The sequence below is a fragment of the Necator americanus genome, chromosome II, assembly GCF_031761385.1.
Source record: "Necator americanus strain Aroian chromosome II, whole genome shotgun sequence".
Classification (NCBI taxonomy): Eukaryota; Metazoa; Nematoda; class Chromadorea; order Rhabditida; family Ancylostomatidae; genus Necator; species Necator americanus.
In genome coordinates this window covers 28,807,114-28,827,027 of record NC_087372.1, presented here as the reverse complement: position 1 = coordinate 28,827,027, position 19,914 = coordinate 28,807,114, and the positions used below count along the sequence as shown (strand labels likewise).

At 40.9% G+C, this 19,914-nt stretch overlaps 2 protein-coding genes across 5 annotated transcripts; both read right to left on the bottom strand.

The window, feature by feature from the left end:
• Nucleotides 1-1,178: 1,178 nt before the first annotated feature.
• Nucleotides 1,179-6,083, bottom strand: RB195_019802 (uncharacterized protein; the record flags this gene model as incomplete). Of its 2 annotated transcripts, XM_064187823.1 has the most annotated exons (5): nucleotides 1,179-1,330; nucleotides 2,328-2,452; nucleotides 2,508-2,575; nucleotides 5,117-5,191; nucleotides 5,952-6,083. In XM_064187823.1, 5 exons carry the CDS (start codon nucleotides 6,081-6,083, stop codon nucleotides 1,179-1,181), a joined length of 552 nt encoding a protein of 183 aa, XP_064043704.1. The 2 variants fall into 2 exon arrangements, with proteins under 2 accessions (XP_064043704.1, XP_064043705.1); XM_064187824.1 differs by lacking the exon at nucleotides 5,117-5,191.
• Nucleotides 6,084-9,396: 3,313 nt separating this feature from the next.
• On the bottom strand, nucleotides 9,397-13,674 carry RB195_019801 (uncharacterized protein; the record flags this gene model as incomplete). Of its 3 annotated transcripts, XM_064187820.1 has the most annotated exons (5): nucleotides 9,397-9,539; nucleotides 10,793-10,917; nucleotides 10,971-11,038; nucleotides 11,594-11,740; nucleotides 13,531-13,674. In XM_064187820.1, 5 exons carry the CDS (start codon nucleotides 13,672-13,674, stop codon nucleotides 9,397-9,399), a joined length of 627 nt encoding a protein of 208 aa, XP_064043701.1. The 3 variants fall into 3 exon arrangements, with proteins under 3 accessions (XP_064043701.1, XP_064043702.1, XP_064043703.1); XM_064187821.1 differs by lacking the exon at nucleotides 11,594-11,740; XM_064187822.1 differs by lacking the exon at nucleotides 13,531-13,674 and having other exon boundaries at nucleotides 11,594-11,626.
• Between the last annotated feature and the right edge of the window lie 6,240 nt (nucleotides 13,675-19,914).

Genomic DNA, 19,914 nt, shown 5'->3' with positions numbered 1-19,914 from the left:
TTTCCATGCATCCGAAGACAAAGTGGAACCAGGATCAAAAAAATTACAGAAAAATACTCGCTAGACTAGATGCGAAACGTATTCCTGAGGATAGTTGTATTCGTGATTGGAGAGGAGTGTAGCTTCGTTTTATCGAAGTCATTCGAATGTCGAGGTGGATCGGACGAGGACACAGCGATGTGGTAATGTCGATGTCAATGAAGAGTGTTGATATTCATTACACTAAGTACTTTTACTACTTATTCACTGCACCAGCAGAGTACCGAGCTGCGAATAGGTGCGAAACCTGAAGCGCAGGAAACAAAAAATGAAACATTGAACCGCTTTTTTTGCTCCCTGATAACTTATTGTGCCTTTTAGTGATATAGTGCATGACTAAAAGTTCATAATCTTAGGAAAATATTTACTCCTTAATTTTGGGGGAATTCCAGTCTTTACAGAATGAAAACTTAAGAGATGCCCAAAGACTAAAATCCCACTTATTTTGCGCTATTCAACGATTATGTAGATTATTCCTTCGATAATTAGTTGACAACTTATTAATCAAGTGACTTGCGTAATCTTTGCACTGTACTTCAAAGGTACGCTTTTGTGCTGAAGTCATTCTAATCTTCGCAGACATGTGAACGCACAGGTTGGTGAACTACCGTTTAGAAATAATTTCAAGCTCACTATTCGCTGAACTTCACAAGGTTTCCCTTTAAGGTGCAGTCGAAGGTGACTTTCTTCGCACAGTTGGAGTTTTGCAAGGTTTCGAAATTGCTGGGTTTCAAAAAAAATTTCAATGAATCAGTAAAATAGCTTCAAAAGAATTTTGCTACAACACAAATGTACTAGATTGTCTTATTTCCTGTTCCGTCCCTTTTCTGCACTGGTTAACTAAAGGAACGGAACAAGGATATTCTGATGCGGTTGGTAGTTTGGAAATAACACTGTTCCTATTCCACGATCATGAACTACGCTCGATTAGTTCGCTAGTGTTTATTAAGGAGGCTGCAAGAAATAGATCAACATCTCGTGTTACTCTTTAAGTGAAGGAAAGATAGAAAGAAGTTCGTTGATCCCTTAATTCAGGGATAATGGACATCAGTGAAAACTCCAATAGAAAATGTTTCAGAATTAGTAGGAAACAAGGACCAAACTCTCGCAACCGCAGAATAATCATCACTGTTCATCAGTTAGTGTTGGAATCCATTCGATGATGGGTGTTTTTTGATTCGGCTGACGTGGTTGCACTTCTTCTTCTTCGGTGGTTTGGGTTGCTTCGACCAGCACTCCACAACTGCAGAATCACACGCGCACAGCGCTGCTTTGCAAGCGTCCTGTTTCTCTGCAAATGTCAATGAACTTAGTTTTCTGGGAATTATTTCATTGTTGTTTAAAAATTTTGCGAGAATTCAAGGGATATTTGGCAGCACATCTCAACCGTTACCTAACGTAGCATAAATTAAAACATCTGTTTGCATTTCTTCAACAAAAAAAGTCATCCATGGAGGAACAAATGCAAGCGGCTGCTTTTGGAGGCACCTCGTGTTGGTAATGTCATTTTTTCTATAAGCGCTAATGCGAGAAGATAGTGCGTTCTAACAAAACGTTGAAAAAATAAATGATAGGACTGTTCCTTAAATTATCTCAAAGCGTAACACAAAACGATGTTTGGGTCTTCGGGGCAAATGTAGAGAATTCGAGATGTAGATTCGAGAGTGAATGTGAATGAATTCAATTCCCCGAAAATGTTCTGAAAAAAGGTGTTTGTGCCAACGAGCTGTCTTTGAACTCACCAGCACGCTCCGGTCCTCTCAACAGCCTATTCATGGGTTTTACTTGAGTAGGGTGTTTGAGAAGACATCATTGATATTGAGCCGCTCGCTCGTGGATGCAGAGCGTGCAAAAAGAAGATTCGTTGCAACAGAAATTAGGAAATTGAAAAATTAGGACAAGTGTCGCCTTCCACGCTCTTTTTACGCCGATTAGGGGAAGATGAACGGACCCATGCTGGTTTTTGTAATCCACAGCTCGGCTCTAAGCTTTCGTTTTGGTCTCCAAAAAAGGTCTTCAAAATCGTTATATGCCCCCTTTAATTCCCTGCCCCGTTCCGTTAGGAGGAGAGAATCGAAAAGCTTTTCGAACGCATGGTGAGGATAGTACATACCCCTAGTGTCCAATTCTCTTAGTTATCGAAATATCTGCAATAGTGTCGTTCTAGAATTGCTAGGAATTTACATTACAATGTGATCAATTCTTACGCATGTCAGTGCCTCGTTTACTGATGCGCAGGTTACCAAACATTTCCTGTACTACTACATCGTAACTGCCACCGCACATACCTGCACAAACTGCTGTGCCGTTGTCGCATTTCCATTTATAAGCATCAATGTACTCCCAGGCAGTGTCGAAGCAGATCTTTGAATCTACTGCGGCATCGTAGCACTTGTCGTGGAGCATGCAGCATCTACAAACCTCCTTCAAATATGTAGAGTAATGAATGATAAAAAGTGAGAACTTACTTGTCGATCTCGTCCACCGGCTCATGAGCCCCTCCTACACCGCACCAGCATCCGTAGTTATTATAGACCTGAAAGTCGAAACATGAGGCGGCCACAGCGCTGAATTCATTTTTTTTTAAATTCATATGCAATTCATTATCCGAAAGCCTCTTACATGCCCTTTACAGTTGATGTGTGAATTATCTAGTTATTATATTTCTTTGATCTTAAATCTTCCTTTGGTGGATCTTGATGACTTTAGCTTCATGCACAGGACTGGATCAATGTCCGGCTAAAAGCAATCGGCTGTTCTCACAATTCGAGAAAGAGTATGTGTTTTTCCACTGCGAAATTTCAGAAAGAAAAAACTTGCTTACTTTTGCATGCCCTCCAATTTGCCGGCTGATCCGGATCAATTTGTCGGCTAATTTGGAATGCTCAACCATTGAACTCTTCTGTACAACTATTCTCACTCTTCTGTACAAACCTTCCGTGTTATCCTGTCTTGAAAATAGCTTTCATGTTTCGAGCTATTGGAATCGGAAGATACAGAGGCTCGAAATGGTGCAAGAGGCCTTTGCCCGTAATGTATTCAGAGCAATGCCACCAGACCTAATGGTGACTAGGTGCAGCCTCTTTTGTCTCTGAATATTAGGCATGAGCATCTTATGGAAGAGACGCATTCACGTCGATCTAGTCTACTGCTTTCCAGTCGTCAGAAACAAAACTAGACTAACGTCCACCAGTTGCTGCTATTTCAGGCCTACTAGTGAAAGAACTTGTGGTTCCAACTTACACTATGCAAAAGAAAAGCATAGAAATTTTGTCCTTCAATAAATTCTTCCAAGAACTGCAAAATGGTTGGAGTTCTTACTAAGTAATGTTATCAAAGCTGAATGCAGAAGAATAACCAAAATAAGTTTGAAGGAAACTGAAATACGGCGGTGTTTGAATACCGATATCTACCCCATTTCTTTGATTCTAGTGGCTTTCAGCAGACTGGTGTCGCTGGCACAGTATACGCAACCAGATCGCAGATTCTCACTAATGATACCTCTTCGTTGTCTTTCTACACTTCTCCGCTTCTTCCACTCTATTTTCTACATATGAAAACATCAACATCTTGCCCCGCCTTCTAACGCAGTCGCAGAGAACCGCTTCGCTTTTATGGTTGCATTATAAGAAGACCATCGGATTGCCTTGTCCAAGTTGCCTTGAAGATGCTCCCAGACCCAAACTGGAGGAGGTCACTTGGGCGTAAATGGAAGTTATGGACAGAAGTGGTGAAGCAAGACCTTAAAAATCTTGGCATCAGACGAGCTTTTCAGGTGAGACGTAAAGTTCCGCAGAATATCGAACAGCGAGGGATTGATAGATTCTGTGCGTGGTCTAGCGGAAGATCGAACAGGGTGCCTCAAATATGTTCAAGAACGACTCACCTCGGCAAGGATGCGGATAAGCCGCGTTAGAGCATAAGATCCGTTCACCGTTTAAGTAAGAAAATCCTTTTGCCAGGTGACAACCTGACCACTATTCTTCTCTTTCCTACCAATCAATCCTATTTCGTTCAGTGAAGCCTATCCACTAGAAAGAATACTAACATCTCGCTGTTACATCTCTTTCAATTTGTTCCGTCATATATATATATATATATATATATATATATATATCGCATCTTCTAACTGAATTGGTCTTGACTGCCATCGATCTAGATTATGGTGGTTAGTAGTTTGTTCATGTCATCATGAACATCACAACCTTTTTAAGACATCATATTTCGGAGAAAAATGTTCTAGCACATTACGTTCAGCACCAGAGTAACGTCTATCCTTAGAAATGGAGTATGTTTGAGAATGTTTCGAATGAACGGGCTTTTGTGGAGGTAACAACCGTTCCATGAAGTAATTGAATTTAGCAAAGACAGTAAGTGTTGAGCATTCCTCGAATGCTCATTCCATATGTTTATAGTCGGCTCTCATCGAAGAAAGAAACATATGTGTAAATGAACAATACTGCGACACTGCGATAATTCAAATTGCTTAATTGAGAGGTGGAAGTGGATAAGGAAACCAGTTGGTCCCAATAGGCGATGGCCCTCGAACGCTGCAAACCTTACTTAAAGGCATCATCCCACGAATCTGAGGTGATACGGATTTTAAGTGGAGTATTCGTTTACGGGATCATATATTGTGGAGAGAAGCGTGATTCCGTCCATTTCTTCCTAATTGCCGTAAACAACGGCCAGGAAGATACGGCTTCGAGCGTTACGGCGCGCTACTTTCTACAACAAGTTCGGTTGGAGCGCATCTTCCGGGCCATTTTTTAAGGCAATTAGGAAGAAATGAACGGAATCACCCCCCCCCCCCCCCCCCCCCTTTCCCTCTCTATAATATACTATGTCGTATACGAATACGCCACCTGAAATCCGTACCACCTCAGATTCGTGGGGTGCCTTTAAACTTAATAACGAAAGTAAGTTCATGCTTTGATAGTAGAGGTGCTTCAACGTAACACTGTTTAACACCAGAAAAACCTCTTCTGTAACGTGATCTTAGTTTCGTCCTCAATGCTTACTACACAGCTTCAACGAGCACTCCGTCATTTGCGAGATAATGTATGGACGTACTCACATACAACCACACGTGCACCACCGTTGCGCCGGCGCCGAAAATCTGGAGCTGCTTTCGACGCGCTGAGCCCCATATCTGAAAACGTCCGGCCAGAATAGTGTTAGCGATTAGGACCGAAAAGGGATCTTTAGCAGTGCTACCCATTGCTGCAGTCCGAAAGAAGGTAGCGATGCTTCCTCCTCGATCGCAACCGTTAGCCCCACTACGTCGTATCGTCCGAGACGTCTACGTAACTGTACCGAGCATCAGCTCGTTTTGTCGTCACGGATCCTTCATTACCAATGTTGTTTAGGTTCTAGTGCGCTAACCTACGCAGCTATTCACTTCCAGTGTTGAAGTGTTGATTGATGAACCGTCGCCTTCCCAAATAGGAAGGCGGATAGCCATTTTATCGTTAAGCACACTTTCTGTGGTCTAAAGACAATTTTTGTGCCTTAAGTGCAGTTCGATTAGAGTAGTCCTGGATGCCCCCATCCCCACCAAATGCCATTCTGCCTGTAATTGCATGTCTTTGTGTTTTTTGCACGAGGAATTAAAGTGGGTGCAGCAATAGCGTTCTTCAATTTTATCCGGAAAACTACCCTCAGGATTCAGAAGCAAGCAAACGCGACAACAGAAATTCTCCCAAACGATGTAGAAATGCCTGGATTCCCAAATTTTCCAATGACCCTTATTATATTTTATCCTTCAGCTTAAGCGTTCCCAATTTGCATGACATTTGAATATGTAAGTTGATAAGAGAGTTTTCTTTGGTGCTGTGAACGGTTTTCTTGATGCGTGGATGCGAATTTCATTTACTGAAAAGGATGTGAATGCGACTTTGTGAAGCACCTACCAATGGACTGTAATGCAGTACACATTCGCAAACTTCTTCAAGATTCCATAAGGCATTAAAAGAAGGCTTTGGTCGCATTGTTTCAGCAACGGCCATTGAATGGAGCGTTAGGAGCAGGTAAACGATCAGCATGTCGCAGTGCTGACGAAAAGAAAAGATGGCGAGTTTCATTGTTACACATAAGTATACATAAGAGGTTACTTTAATAAGTATACTTAGAGGTACACATTTCAGCCAGCACCAAAAAAGGCAGGACGTTATCAGAAACACGTCACAATCATACGATGATTTGGGAAAATGGGACACAAAAAAATACGGATTTATAAAAATTCAATTACAAAGAAAATATGTAGTGAAAGAAGGCTAAAATTCCCAAATATTTCTTACAACACACGCCCAAAAAACTCTGATTTTTTTAACTAAGGGACTTACCAGTTGTTTTGTTACACTTTTACATTATTCGTTTTAAGTTTTAGCAACGAGCGCGTTGTTAGAGGAAAAAGTGAAGGATTTTTCCTGTTTTCTCGATATAATGCATACCTTCCTCCTTTCCTCTGCCGCAAAATGTTTTCAAAATAATAGAAAGAGCGAAACACTTTCCGAGCGCTTATTCGAGAAGATGCCCATAATGGTTACATGGGTCAGCGTTGTTAGGGAAGTAAGAAAGGAACAGAAATCATGTAAAGTAATTAAATAGCTCCAGAAATGTTCGAGGAATTGTAACGCCTGTTCGTGGCTGTACAGAAACTACTAACCAAGACACCTGTTACATGAATTTTAAGGCCACTAATATTATAAAAAACCGAAAAAAACGACTGCTAATGAAGAAGAGACAGCCAGAAAATAATAGGTGGAAATCGAAGTTAAGTATGAACGTGGGACGGTGAGCTGCCGCCGAGAACAGCTATAAATTATGATGCGCAGGAAGGAGATACAATGTCAGCCGATACAAACAGCCCCCACTGTATCATGTTACATATACCAGGAGCGAATGAGGCATTGTTCCTGAGTTCACGTTATCCACCCAATATGATCTCTTATGAAGAGGACTTAGAGGATTCATGTAACTGTGAGAAGAAAGTAACGCATAACTCATGACTACAACCCAGACTAAGTAGTTAAGTAGATACATAAGTAAGTATTAAGTAAGTACATCGTATTTTTCTGCGTCTCCTTCATGCATCAAGATTTCCAGGTCACGATTTAATCGCTTCTAGCTCCTGGTTAACGAGTGCTAAAGTAACATTACTAAGTGACAATTATTTTTCCCTGATTTTAGAATAAGAACAACACCTCCAACTAGGTGGCAGATCGATACAATATGCTAAACACCACAGAAAGAAGGAAGACGACTGAAGCAAGCAATCTTTCTCCTGAGGTTTTCTGGTCGAAATTTGGATTACTATTGCAGACTTTCAAGTGAACTCCGCAAACGTGAATTGATTTGAAATAACACTTTATCCTTGAAAAGACTTGGAAATTGAATCAACAAAACTAATTTGATTCAGAAAGTATAATAAAAAATGTAATATAGTGGGAGTAATAAATAGTACAATAAAGAGTATAATAGATATTATCCTACAATTATTATACTTTTTTTTCAAATTTTCAAATATAATTCTTTTGGAAAAGTTAGGCTGAGCGTGAGCATAAAAATTTTATTATTCTGTGTGGTAGGGAATTTTAAACGTTTGAAATATTTTACGTTTGAAAAGGCTTTTCACCTTTTTTACTTTTTTATATCAGTTTTCAGTACATGGGTCATCGATGTGATCACTGGCTTGTTTCTGTGAAAATTCTGTAAATAATACTAAACGCACCAGTGGACTGTAGTGCAGCACGCATCTCCCCAAACTTCCCAAATTCCAAAATGCTTCATTAGTTGGCTTTAGAGAATGGTTGCGACGAAGTGTATGACTGTAAACCGATGGAAACAAAATCAGAAGCAGATTGATGGTCAACATCACTGATAGCGGTAACAAGCTTTATTCGCACACCATTTATAAGACCCCGTGCAGCACAACATATGACCTCATTGTTCGCAACTTTAAATTGCATAATATGCTGACGGCGGCGTCATTTGCATCCTGAAGAAAGTCCGAGCATTCTCCGGGGTGCAAATGACGTCTCAGCTACATCTTGATAAGAAGAAACCAAGAAAGAAATTTGCAGCGCGGGAAGGAAATGAAAACCTATCCATTTATATGAGTGAACACATGATAGTTTGGAACTTATAAAAGTATGCTCGGCTCTACAACAGCGAGTTTCCGAGCATTCTTCTGCACTGGGTTCATAAAAAGCTCTACAGTTAATTAATGAAGTCGTCGAACGCGCTATCACACCCCAAAGAGAATAATTAACGTCTTACCCTTCATCCTTTTTTCTCCTTAACCTTTTATCGTTTAACTAACTTCTTATCCTTTAGTTACTATGAATACTACTAGTTTCTCAAAATCAGGTCGAGTTAGTCGAAATCAACGATTTCGGAGGGGAACCCTGATGGCAGCGTAGGGGAGATTTCGATTGATGATTTCTCCCAGTTAGTAGATTAGGTTCGAAATATGACAGCGAGAACGCAAAACATCAAGTCCAGTATAATGAGGGAGTACAATTCACCGAACAAGACACCTCTTTACACGCATACGATTGAAGAAACGAATTCGTTCATAAGGGAATGGTGCTTCTAAAAGTTTTCAGCCCCGTGATTCGTAGATTTGCACCGAATATTTGTTCACGTTGTGATGGTCCGTTGCGAACCGTAACAACTGGTTTAAAGAACATAAGTATAGCCCAGGAGAACTCAAAAGATATGTGACCGGAGATAAGAACAGAATAGATTAACATTTCATTCGTAAAGTTGTTTGTGGTCTCAGTGTGATTGCACACTTTCCTTGTTGACTATCCGACGACAAAAACACCGGTAGAAGATGGAGGGGAAACAGCCAAACCCGTGTTGTTGTGCGACATTCCTGGCCTTAGAGGGTAGAGCAGTGACTGCATGATATTTATGTGGCGATATAAGCGAGGGTTTATTTTGAAATTTGGAAAATTGGAGCAAAATCAAAGAATTTGGAATTCGCGCATCCGTAGTTAGGGTCCTCCTCGAGCGTATATGCGCTAGATTACTAGTAGAAAAACATCGAGCACTCTTTAGTCCTTAGCTTATAACACAAAAACTTTCTTATGTTCTGTAAGGCAGCACAGTCGAAGACTCTTATCAGCCGCAAAGGCATCCTACAAAATAGATGAGTGCATCCGAAAAAGTGGTGAGGACTTAAATTGTCGCAGGAATCAGAAAGCATCAAGGCAAGCCGTAAATTTGAGCACGGAGTGCTCTCAGAAAATGGTGCACTCACTTTTAAGCTATTGTGAAACTTTTCGAATTGGCTTTTCCAGAACTAAACTTTGACTTTAAAACTGAACGTTTATCGATGTGAAAAACAGATCAAACAGGAGGTGTTTCGGTGGTCTTCTTAGGTGGCAATAAATGACACGGCTCCTTCCTATTTGGTTTTGGTTGCTTCGCCCAACAGTTCACCACAGCCAAATCACATTCGCATATAGCGGCTTTGCAGGAAGTCTGGTTCGCTGAAAGGATTGCATTTTGATTTGCAAATAAGCAAAAACGAAGAGAAGTAGATGGGACAACGTAGTAAGTGCATAGTAACTCCCATTCACTCGTTAAACTCGTGCATCACTCTCGACAACGGACTAATCAGAGTCTTTGGGAGAGGTCAATTGAACACAACTCTCAAATTCATCAATGATTTTTCCAAATTTTTTATAGCCTTACCCTTACCTGGGGGATTCTATTTTCTCCGTTGTCATGAAAGATCCACCAGATGGATAGTGTTCTTAAACTGGGTAAAAAGAAGTCGATGTGATAAGAATGTAATTTTGATGTCCTTTCCGGTCCTCCAGTAGGTCAAAAAATGACTACCTCTGGCTAGGTTTCCTCCTTCAACTAATTTTTGATTTAAAAAATTGCACTCGAGTGGCACTTTTTCGGTCTGTTTAGTTTCAACGCACTTCTTTTTACATTTCAATGCCCTTCCTTTTACAAGTAACACAAAGTGACTGATGTGATCTACTATGAATTTCTGTGCATGCCAAAACTCATAAATAAACAATTCTCAGAAATCGCCCGGCATCGAGTGAATAAGAGAACTTGAGCAAAAGAAAGGTTTAAAGCTTGCCATTATAAAATCCTGACAGAAAACGATAAAAATGTGGCACAAAATGAAAAAAATGAAGGAAGGAACGCAGTAAACTCAGCCAACAGATTTCACATAAGCAGCAAAAATTAAGAAAGTTGGTGCTTCCGCGAGAAAGGTTATGCCTGTTCTCAGTCACAGTATGGAAATAGGATGTAGAAGAGCATATTTGCTGATCCCAGTCTCTGTAGTGTTCACAAATATTAACGACATTTGGTGCTTTTTGCATTAGTCTATCATACTCTATGTGTTTAGTGCAGATCTATAAAAATTAAATGTAGCTTTAATTGTTCACGAATTGTGAAATTTTCTTGATTTACACGAGGAATCTTAGGCAGTTTTGCACTCTCTGCATCTCAGAAATAGGAAACAAAAACGCGACTCAGCATAAACACTAAGGTTCATATATTCAAATAAAGGACTTCGCAAAAATTACAGAAAAGCTTTATGTTCTCCTTCGTCGCTACAAAATTCAGTAGTTAGGAAAGTCCACTATACACACAACTCCTGACTTCCTACACGAAACTAACTGAATAATTCTTTTCGTGAGTAGTTGACAAAAGAAAATAACACTTAAAGTCCGAATTAGTTTAAAGGATACATTATTTTCACATTTAAGCGACTCACGTGCACAAACAGCTTTGCCTTTTACACAATCCCACTTATAACTCGATATGTACTGCCAGAGAGTGCCAACGCATTTTCCACTTTCTACTGCTTCATCGTAACAGTTGTCGTGGATCATGCAGCATCTGGGAATATTCGCCATGGCTGTGCCCAGCACCGACTCAACCTATTCACGTACCTATCATTCTCGTCTATCGGCTCATAGCCGCCACCCATTCCACACCAACAGCCATAATGATTGAAAATCTGCAATTCATTGACATATCCATCTGTATGTTCACTAAATGGTTTTTTTAGAATTATAATTTCCTATCACTTTTACTAGTTTCCATTATTATTTCGGCAATTTCCAACAAGCAGTTAGCCTGTACGACCTATGAATTGAACACTGTGTTGAAGGTAATGAGGACTACGTATAAGTTGCTCTCGCATACCTATCGAAATATTTAGAGAAGTTTTAGTTTTGCAACATTCTTTCAACACTGAATCCACATAATTTGCCAAGAAAGAGTAATTCTGCAGCCACCATGGACAATTCCAAGAGTTCAACCACCAAAATGAGATCATAGGTCAGAGGTTATTCGTTTTTTTCTTTGTATTTTCAAAGTGGAGTTAGTGTAGATAGACTAGCCAATAGGATATAAGACGTTTGGTGTTTGTATTTGTTATTTGCAGTATGTAGTACAATACACTCCTATGTCTCCGGAGATGACGAAAGAGTATGTACTTCATGATTCGCAAAATAATAAATGTGCAATGAAAACAACCTAAGGGTCAAAATATTCTTAGTATAGTACTCACAAAAGGATTGTAGCCGAGTACGCAACTTCCCATTCTTCCAAAATTCCATAAGTTTAGAGAAATTGGGTGAAGAGTCTTATCTGTTTGTACACCTTCGGCTGAGGCCGACAGATATAAAATTACAATTAGGTAGACCAGCAGCATCGGCTTGAGGAGAGCAATAGTATTTACTGTATCACTTTACGCCCATTTATAAGAAGAGAGTTAATCGGAGTGTTCTCTGCATCTCTTTACAAACGTACGTAGCCAAAAGATTCTTCAGTTTTTGCCTGCACTACGAAATGTACTTCAATTCTTTGAGAAAAAGACCATGGAACGTTCGAACAGAGAGTACGAACACAAAAAAGGAGAGAAAAGAGGTTTTCAGTCATGAAACGTCTTTAGATAAGGGGATAAAACCAATCTTCGAATAAAAATAATTTAAAGACAAAAAGGCAAGCAAAAAACTGTCTGCAACGTTATCTCTTCTTACAAGATGATCGGATCAAAAATTGCAGTTGTAGGCAACGTAAAACGCCGTGTTCACAACGAAACATTTAGATGTATGTATGTACTTCCTAACTTAGGAAATATTTGCATTTGACAGGTGAAACTAGAAGTTCTATTATTTCATCCAAGACGGGAAGATTGGTAGGTCTGCAGCAAGTAGACTCTGATTGGTTTTTGTTCTACCGAAGTGGATAGAAATTACATTCCACTTTCATAGATTTTATATGCGCAGTGTAATTGTTTTCGAAGCTGCGTATCACAGAATTGACGATGTTGTGATCTCTAAGTGAAGTAGATAGGGATAGGGGTGTAGTTAACGAATATTCGCGACGCACAGTTTCCAATAGTAATCCAGAAGAGGGTTCTGAAACTTATTTCGGTTATATTAGCCAGAACATGAACGTTGTACAACTAGAAGATTGCCCGTGTTCTATAACGTAACAAATTGCATCGTAGAGAGGACCGGTGCAGTCACAGTTGTTTCTCACGGGTTCTCTCCTGAATTACTAGACGGCATTGAGCGCGACCACTCCCTTAGTCAATTGCGAACTGCATGTTTACCCCTATTTATCCGTGAAAAAACCCAAGTTCGTCAGTTTTGTGATCCCAGTTGCTTTTAATACAAATACACTCAGTTTATACAGTCGGATGAAAACCACTTGACTTCTGCTGCGATTGCGTAAATGGAAACGAATTGACGTGGTAACATGCTCTCGGTTCGCGTTAAACGCACCGGAGCCACGAATCTGACGTGGTATGGATTTCCCATGGAAAGCTTCCATACAGGGACGTAGATTGCGGAAAACCAGACGCTTCCGTTCATCTCTCCGTAGTCGCTGTAAAAAGCGGTCCGGAAGTCGACTTTTTTCACGACGACTGGCACTGCAACGCGCCATCCTTGCGCACGCGCCGCGTCAACGAGCGACCCTTCCACGATTAATAATGTCTCCTCACCAGCTTATTCAATTTAAACTAATAAATAGACTGCTGAGAGGAACGGATCGTGTACATAGAGGCGCGTTCTAACGCACTAGGAACTGAAGCGATTCCCATGCCGTTTCTTGCGACGATCACGGACAGATGAGCGGAACAACGTGGTTTTCTGCAATGTAGAACCCCTTATAGAAGCTTTCTGAGAAAACTCCATACCACGGCAGATTCAAGGTATGCTGCCTTTAACCCAACAGTCCGATTGATTTGGAAAGAATCTTACCGCGTTTTCAAACGCTTATGCGATTGCACTACAAATCAAGTTCTGATCCAACACTAATTATACGCTAGAGCCGTTGACGCTTGAGTATTGTATTGTCGCCATAATACAAGCAGAAACAACAGAACCTTGCTCCTTCAATTCACTTACTTATTCACATGTATATCCTGAGTATCACTCAAGGTGGTCGCGTTTAGCTGAACATTTTGAATTTTACTAAAACATATTCGAGACTTACAATTGGATTATAGCGAAGAACACATTTTCCCATATTTCCAAAATTCCACAGAGCCTGATTTATTGGGTTGAGGAAGTGATTTGGAGGAACTGTGCCGGACAAAGCCAGCGGCAACAGGATCAGAAAGAAGTAAGCGGTCAGCATGTTGCACCACTGGTAAACAATAGCAACATGTGATATCCACAGCTCTATTTATAATGTCGAGCGCAGTACAACTGAAGTCTCCACTTCTCATGATTTATTATGATGGATAGGTGCTAATAGATGGCCTGACATGAACACATTCTTAAAAGTCTGAGTGGCACTTGAGTTGCACACTCTGATAAGGAAAGGAAAAGGAAGAAGTTTTCATGCAAAACCGCATGCTTCGTCCAGAACTTTCGGCAGCGTTTTCTCATCTTTGACAAACACTTGGCAATTACGCTGTAAAACCATCGGGAACTGATTTTGATGCTATAGGATAGGATTCAAGCAATGTCGAATAAATCCATAGTTGCTGCACCAATTTGCCTATGCAGTGCAGCATAATGCACAAAAGTTCTTGGTGGCCCGCATGCTAAAATAGTACAGTCGCGTTGGTGAAAACGATGGCATGACTGCTGCACAAAGTCGGGTGTATAGTTGGGAAAAAAGCTTCCTGAAAACGACCCCCCTCTCCCACCCTCAAGGAGACCGTCCAGAAAACGACCCACTCATCTCGTTCTTCCTAGTATAGCTCATAGAAATGAAAAATTAGTTATAATAAACAAAACTAAACAAACAAATCAAACGCTTAGTAAATAAATTAAAATAATATGACATAGCAAGTAATAAATACTACTTTAACGGATATTAATATAAAGTGCTGCGAGTGAGAACAACAGAGAAAACATTATAAAGTCACCTTCGCACTAACTATTTCCTACTATGTGCACACAATTTTACTCATCGCTCACTATTTTCTTCTTCCTTTACACAAATTTACTTATTGACGGTGATTACAGACAATGAATAGCTCGATCCCCGCCATAATCTTGATTTTTGCAAAACCAGGAAAAAAATTACTGAGAGGATCATTTCACCTGCAGTTTTTCTATAATTGTATTAAGAACACTATTCACCGCATACAGGTGTTATTTGGAATTCATTTTAGCGACTGGAACCAGGCCCTGATTGGAAATTACTGCTGGAGAGCTCGGATTTTGTTAGCTTGAAATAAACATGAATAACGGACTACAGAAGAGATGGAGGACGACAAGGGTGGTTGCTTTCTGTAAAGGGAGATTCGCGCTATAAGAGGGTCAAAATAGCTTTTTCAGCGACACTCTGGCTTTTTTTTTTTGAAAGCTAATTAAAAAGTTGAGAAATTTAGCATTTTTCTCAACTTTTTCTCAACTACGTTTTGAGAGAACGAAAACTCTGAAGGAAAGTAAAAATGAATTATGGTACCAAAAATCTTCCTCTACAACAAATTTCAAACAGAATTCGTCTTTATAAACTAAGAGCTGTGTTGTTGTACATAGTTTGGAGTCGTAGAGATTTTGATGAGTTGCCGAAAATCTGAGGTTTCGCACATTTTCTCGTTGTGAGATTACTGTAGCGCTTGAAAAATCCTATGCAATTTCTTGATAAGGCATAAAAAACCCTTCACTGCAAATTTTGGTCTCTGTAGATTTTCTCAAAGCTAGTTGAGATAAATCCGAAACTTTGAAGCAAAATTTTGAATTCTTCTCAACTAGGTTTTAATAAAACTATAGTTGGGTCAAAACGACATGAAGCGCGGTCAGCTGCGTAAGCGGGTGCGCTCGAAGCGGCGCGGTGGAGCACAGCGATTGGGATCGTGTGGGGATGTGACTTGTTACGGCCACCCATCTCAGCAGTTTGCCATGGTCCCACCTCGATTCCCACCGCTGTCTCCACTGCACCACTTCGAGCGCAGCGCTAGCAGCTGTCGGTGCTTCATGTCGTTTTGACCCGACTATAAGAAAGTTAGAAAGTTTCAGAAACTCGTGGAGTCCACATTGTACTAATTTTATCCGTAATTGCGCCTGTAGATGTCTTTTTTCACTCTGTAACAGCATCCAAATGGCTTTTGTGAGTGATGTTAATCACTGTTGGATGAAAAATGTGCTTCCTTTTCCGGACCTCTTTCATCGCGCCATAGAATATAAGCGGTGTTTTTCATCAACTGGCTTTTCCATAGAGTACGTAACGTACTTAGTACTCAATACGAAGTTATCTCTGGTTAGCTCCATTTCTTATAAATAAAGTAATAACACAGAAATTTGCGATGCCTAGATTTGATGGCTACGAAAGCAATTTAAAGACATCACTCCACGAATCTGAGGTGGTACGGATTTCACGTGGAGTATTCGTATACAGCATAGTAGATTATGGAGAGGGGAGTGATTCCGTCCTTTTCTTCCTAATTGCCGTAAAAAACGGCTCAGAAGATGCGGCGCCGCACAAGGCTGGCGCGCTCCAGTCGAACTCCCTGTAGAAAATAGTGCGCCAGAACGCCTGAAGCCGTATCTTCCGGGCCGTTTTTTACGGCAGTTAGGAAGAAATGGACGGAATCACCTTCCTCTTCATAGTCTCCCATCCGATATACAAATACTCCACCTGAAATCTGCACCACCTCAGATTCGTGGAGTGATGCCTTTAAATTCTTAGGAGGATCAGAATTTTTATTTAGCCACGTGCATTTAAAACACACTTTTTCCATTTCTTTAGCTTCACAACTTCTATTATATTATTTACAATGCGCTATATTTATTTGGCTAATCGATGATTAGTCCTCAAATGGACAGCTGATTGTGGATTCCGGATACTTCTTCGTTTTGATTCCTTCTCTGTCTTAGCATTTTCCATTTTCTTGATGAAAATTTCCTTAAAACAACTTACTTAAAAGCAAGACTGCAAGGCTTAGTTCAGAACGCATTCTATTATTACACTTTTCCTGATACGTACTCACAACCCTTTTTGTCTATCTTAATCTCAATATCCTTCTTTGTTTTGTATGTTCTCAAAACAGTCCCGGACAGAAAAGTGTGGAAGTATACCAGCGAAATCTTAAAAAAAAATACTTCACGCCGTTCATTTTCCTAACACTTCGCATGTCTTAAAAGCATCACCCCATAATCTGGGATTTCAAGTGGAGTATTCGTATACGGGATAGTAGATTATGAAGAGGGGGTGATTTTGTCCATTTCTTAATAATTTCCGTAAAAAAACGGTCCGGAAGATGCAAGGTTGGCACGCTCCGATCGAACTCGTTGTAGAAAATAGTGCGCCGGAACGCTCGAAGCCGTATCTTCCGGGCCGTAAAAACGGAATCACCCTTCTATCTACGATAATAATGATATAATCTACGATAACGTACACGAATACTCCACCGAAAATCCGTACCACCCCAGATTCGTGGGGTGATGCCTTTCATATGTGTTTATTTAAAATCGACTATACCCTCCTCTTTTTCTCCTTGCTCTCTCCATATTTTTCTCCTCTTCTGAGCCTTACGACCCCGCTCCTTCTCCAACACCCTCCCTGGTGGTGGTGGGGACCTTGGTGGTGCAAATGCATGGTTTTTTGCGCGCGAGGTTGGACCTTAGCTACCTCCAATCGTACTGCAGTTATAGAAGCAGGGTTATTATGCTATGCTAACTTTGAACAAGCGCTATCCTTGATTCTCGACTCGATCTAACTGTAAGGTCCGACCAAGACGACCATAATGACGGCGCAATGTGTCGTAAGCGATTCTGTTGTAAGCGATGTAGCCTTATACCGCTTCAAGGTGACTATGAACATAGTATTATAGTGCAGGTAGGGTTTAGGTAGTGTCTTGTGCGTTCCTGATGGACTGTCAGCCATATGGCCGGGTCAGAACGACATGAAGCATGGTGCATTTTCGTAAGAGTTTGCGCTCGAAGCGGCACAGTGGAGACAGCGGTTGTAATCGAGGTGGGACCATCGCGAACCTCACCAGTGAAAGATGGTAGAAGGGGTTCCTCACTCGATCCTAACCGCTACGCTCCATCGCTCTACTTTGAGCGTAACCGCTTTCACAACTGCACTGAGCTCAAAGGAATCACCCTACGACTCTGATTTGGTACGGATTTCAGGTGGAGTATTCGTATACGGGATAGATTATGGAGAGTAGTGTGATTCCGTAGAAGCGAACGGAATCATTCCTCTCTCAATAATCTACGATCCCGTTTACGAATACTCCGCCGGAAATCCGTACCACCCCAGATTCGTGGGGTGATGCCTTTAATTTCGCTTTGACCCTACCATAGGTCAACTGTCAACTGTATAAGCATATAAGATATGAGATATAAGTATATCAGGAGTATAAGCACACAGCTCGGAAATGGCATGCTTTGACTGAACTGTATGTTTGGTCACCACTTGCAGTCACCCTATTGAATGTGCGATAAGCATTAATTAGTACAGTTCTAACCTATCTAATCGTCCTAAGGCCTTCTGGAGTTGCGTAATTAGCTGCGCTCGAAGCGAAACGGTTGCGATCGAGCTGGTAACCTTATGTTCGTCCTTTGTTCAGATTTTTCCCGTGCACGGATTTCTTCATTATAATGTATTTGGGAAGTACAAACTTACGCACTATGTATTACACAGACAGCTTCGATGGATCTGCGATCGACGTTTGCAAGAGTGCAGTGCCTTATACATAACTGCTTGTGCAATGAATCGAAATTTTTGAATTGTGAAAGTGTGAAAATTTTGTGAAAGTGCACTCACTCCATTTCTCTCAGAAAGAGCTAGAAAAATGCACATGAACCTAACTATATAGTTCAGTTGTTCAGCTATGTCGTAGTCCGTGCATCGCTCTACTCATTTTTTTCGCATCACCTGGGAAAGAAAGAGTGAGTTACAGTACTTAAAGCGGTTTTCTAGATTACTTATCTATTCGTGATGTGCACGCATACGTGAGATTCACATACTTCCAGAATTCTTTCTTGCACTTGGAAGTGCACTGTGCACTCGGATACTTCTAATCACAATTCGGCGTTCTTTTTACGCACAGTTAACGTGATCACCCCATCAAGGGAATCTACTCAGCAGAGAACAATTTTTTTTATTCCTGAAGAAAAACACAGTGCTATGTTTTTCGCCCACTTCACGTCTGGGAAGAGAACACCAAATCATTGATGAACAACAAAAAAAAACCTTATTCTTCCAACGAGTTTGAACATTTGTTCCAATGTTTTTTTGCACAGGAACGAGATGCTATGCACTCAGCACTCCTTCCTTTTAAGGTTTCCTTCCTTTTTAACTGTTGAAAAGTTACCCACAATGTTCGAAACATCCATTTCAAGCCACTGGTTTCATAAAGTTAGCTGCCAGAAGAGGATGAATGCTCTGACGTATTGGGAAAAAAAGAAGTTCTAACGCTATAAGAAAAGTGGTCAAAACTATGTTACAGTAGTCGTCAAATGTATTGTGTAGGTGCGTGACGCGCTACGTCCTGGCCGTGATCCGGACAGTGCTACTCTGCGTCTCTGCGACCACAGTTTGATGGGACTACAACCGACAATCATATCGGCCAGCTATAACGCTAACGATAACGGAAATTTATTTTGGTAGGATTACGGCAGTACGGGGTAATCCCAATGATATATAATCACTTGAGAAAAAACAAAAAAAAATATCGTAATGAGAAAAAACGAAGAAAAAAGTTTCTGACGACGTCGCTCCATCCATTATCTTTCTACTTATCAGCGGGTGCGAGATATCAGTGACCACTTCGATGGCGATTGCATCGAGAGGAATGCTGAAAGGGATTTCTCCATTGATACACGAGAATCAGACGATCACCCATGGCTTACAAATGCACTCTAAGTCAGAAATTTCCCACCAAGTTGTTTTGCTGTCTCATTAGCAACAACAGGTACAGTCGAGTCAACACGACATGAATCACGAGTGTAGTTGCGGTGCATTTGCGTACGCGCTCGAAACGGCGCGGCGAAGGCAGCAGTTGAAACCGAAGTGGGACCGTACGCAATTGCGTACGCGCCCCATGTCGTTCTGACCCTACCATACTTCGGCGGTTGAAGGGGGGTTGGGGGGGGGGGGGAAAAAATTTTAATCACAGAAACCGTCGCTGAAGGAAAAACGCCTCAATTTGAGGTTTGGAAGGCGCAGTACTCAATCACGTGCATTACTGTTGAATAAATAACCCGGGGAAGTGTTAGGGGGCACTCAGTGGGGCCCTCATTTCCCGAAGCCCTAACTTGCTTTTTTCTCTTAGTAACTTCAGCTTACATGTCACAGACCATCTAAGACTAATGCCTTAGCGCCCCGACTGATTTTATTGTTTACCTTGAGAAATAAGGGAAAATAATGGGAAACCACCGAGTGCTCTCCCCACCCCCAACTACATTTTAC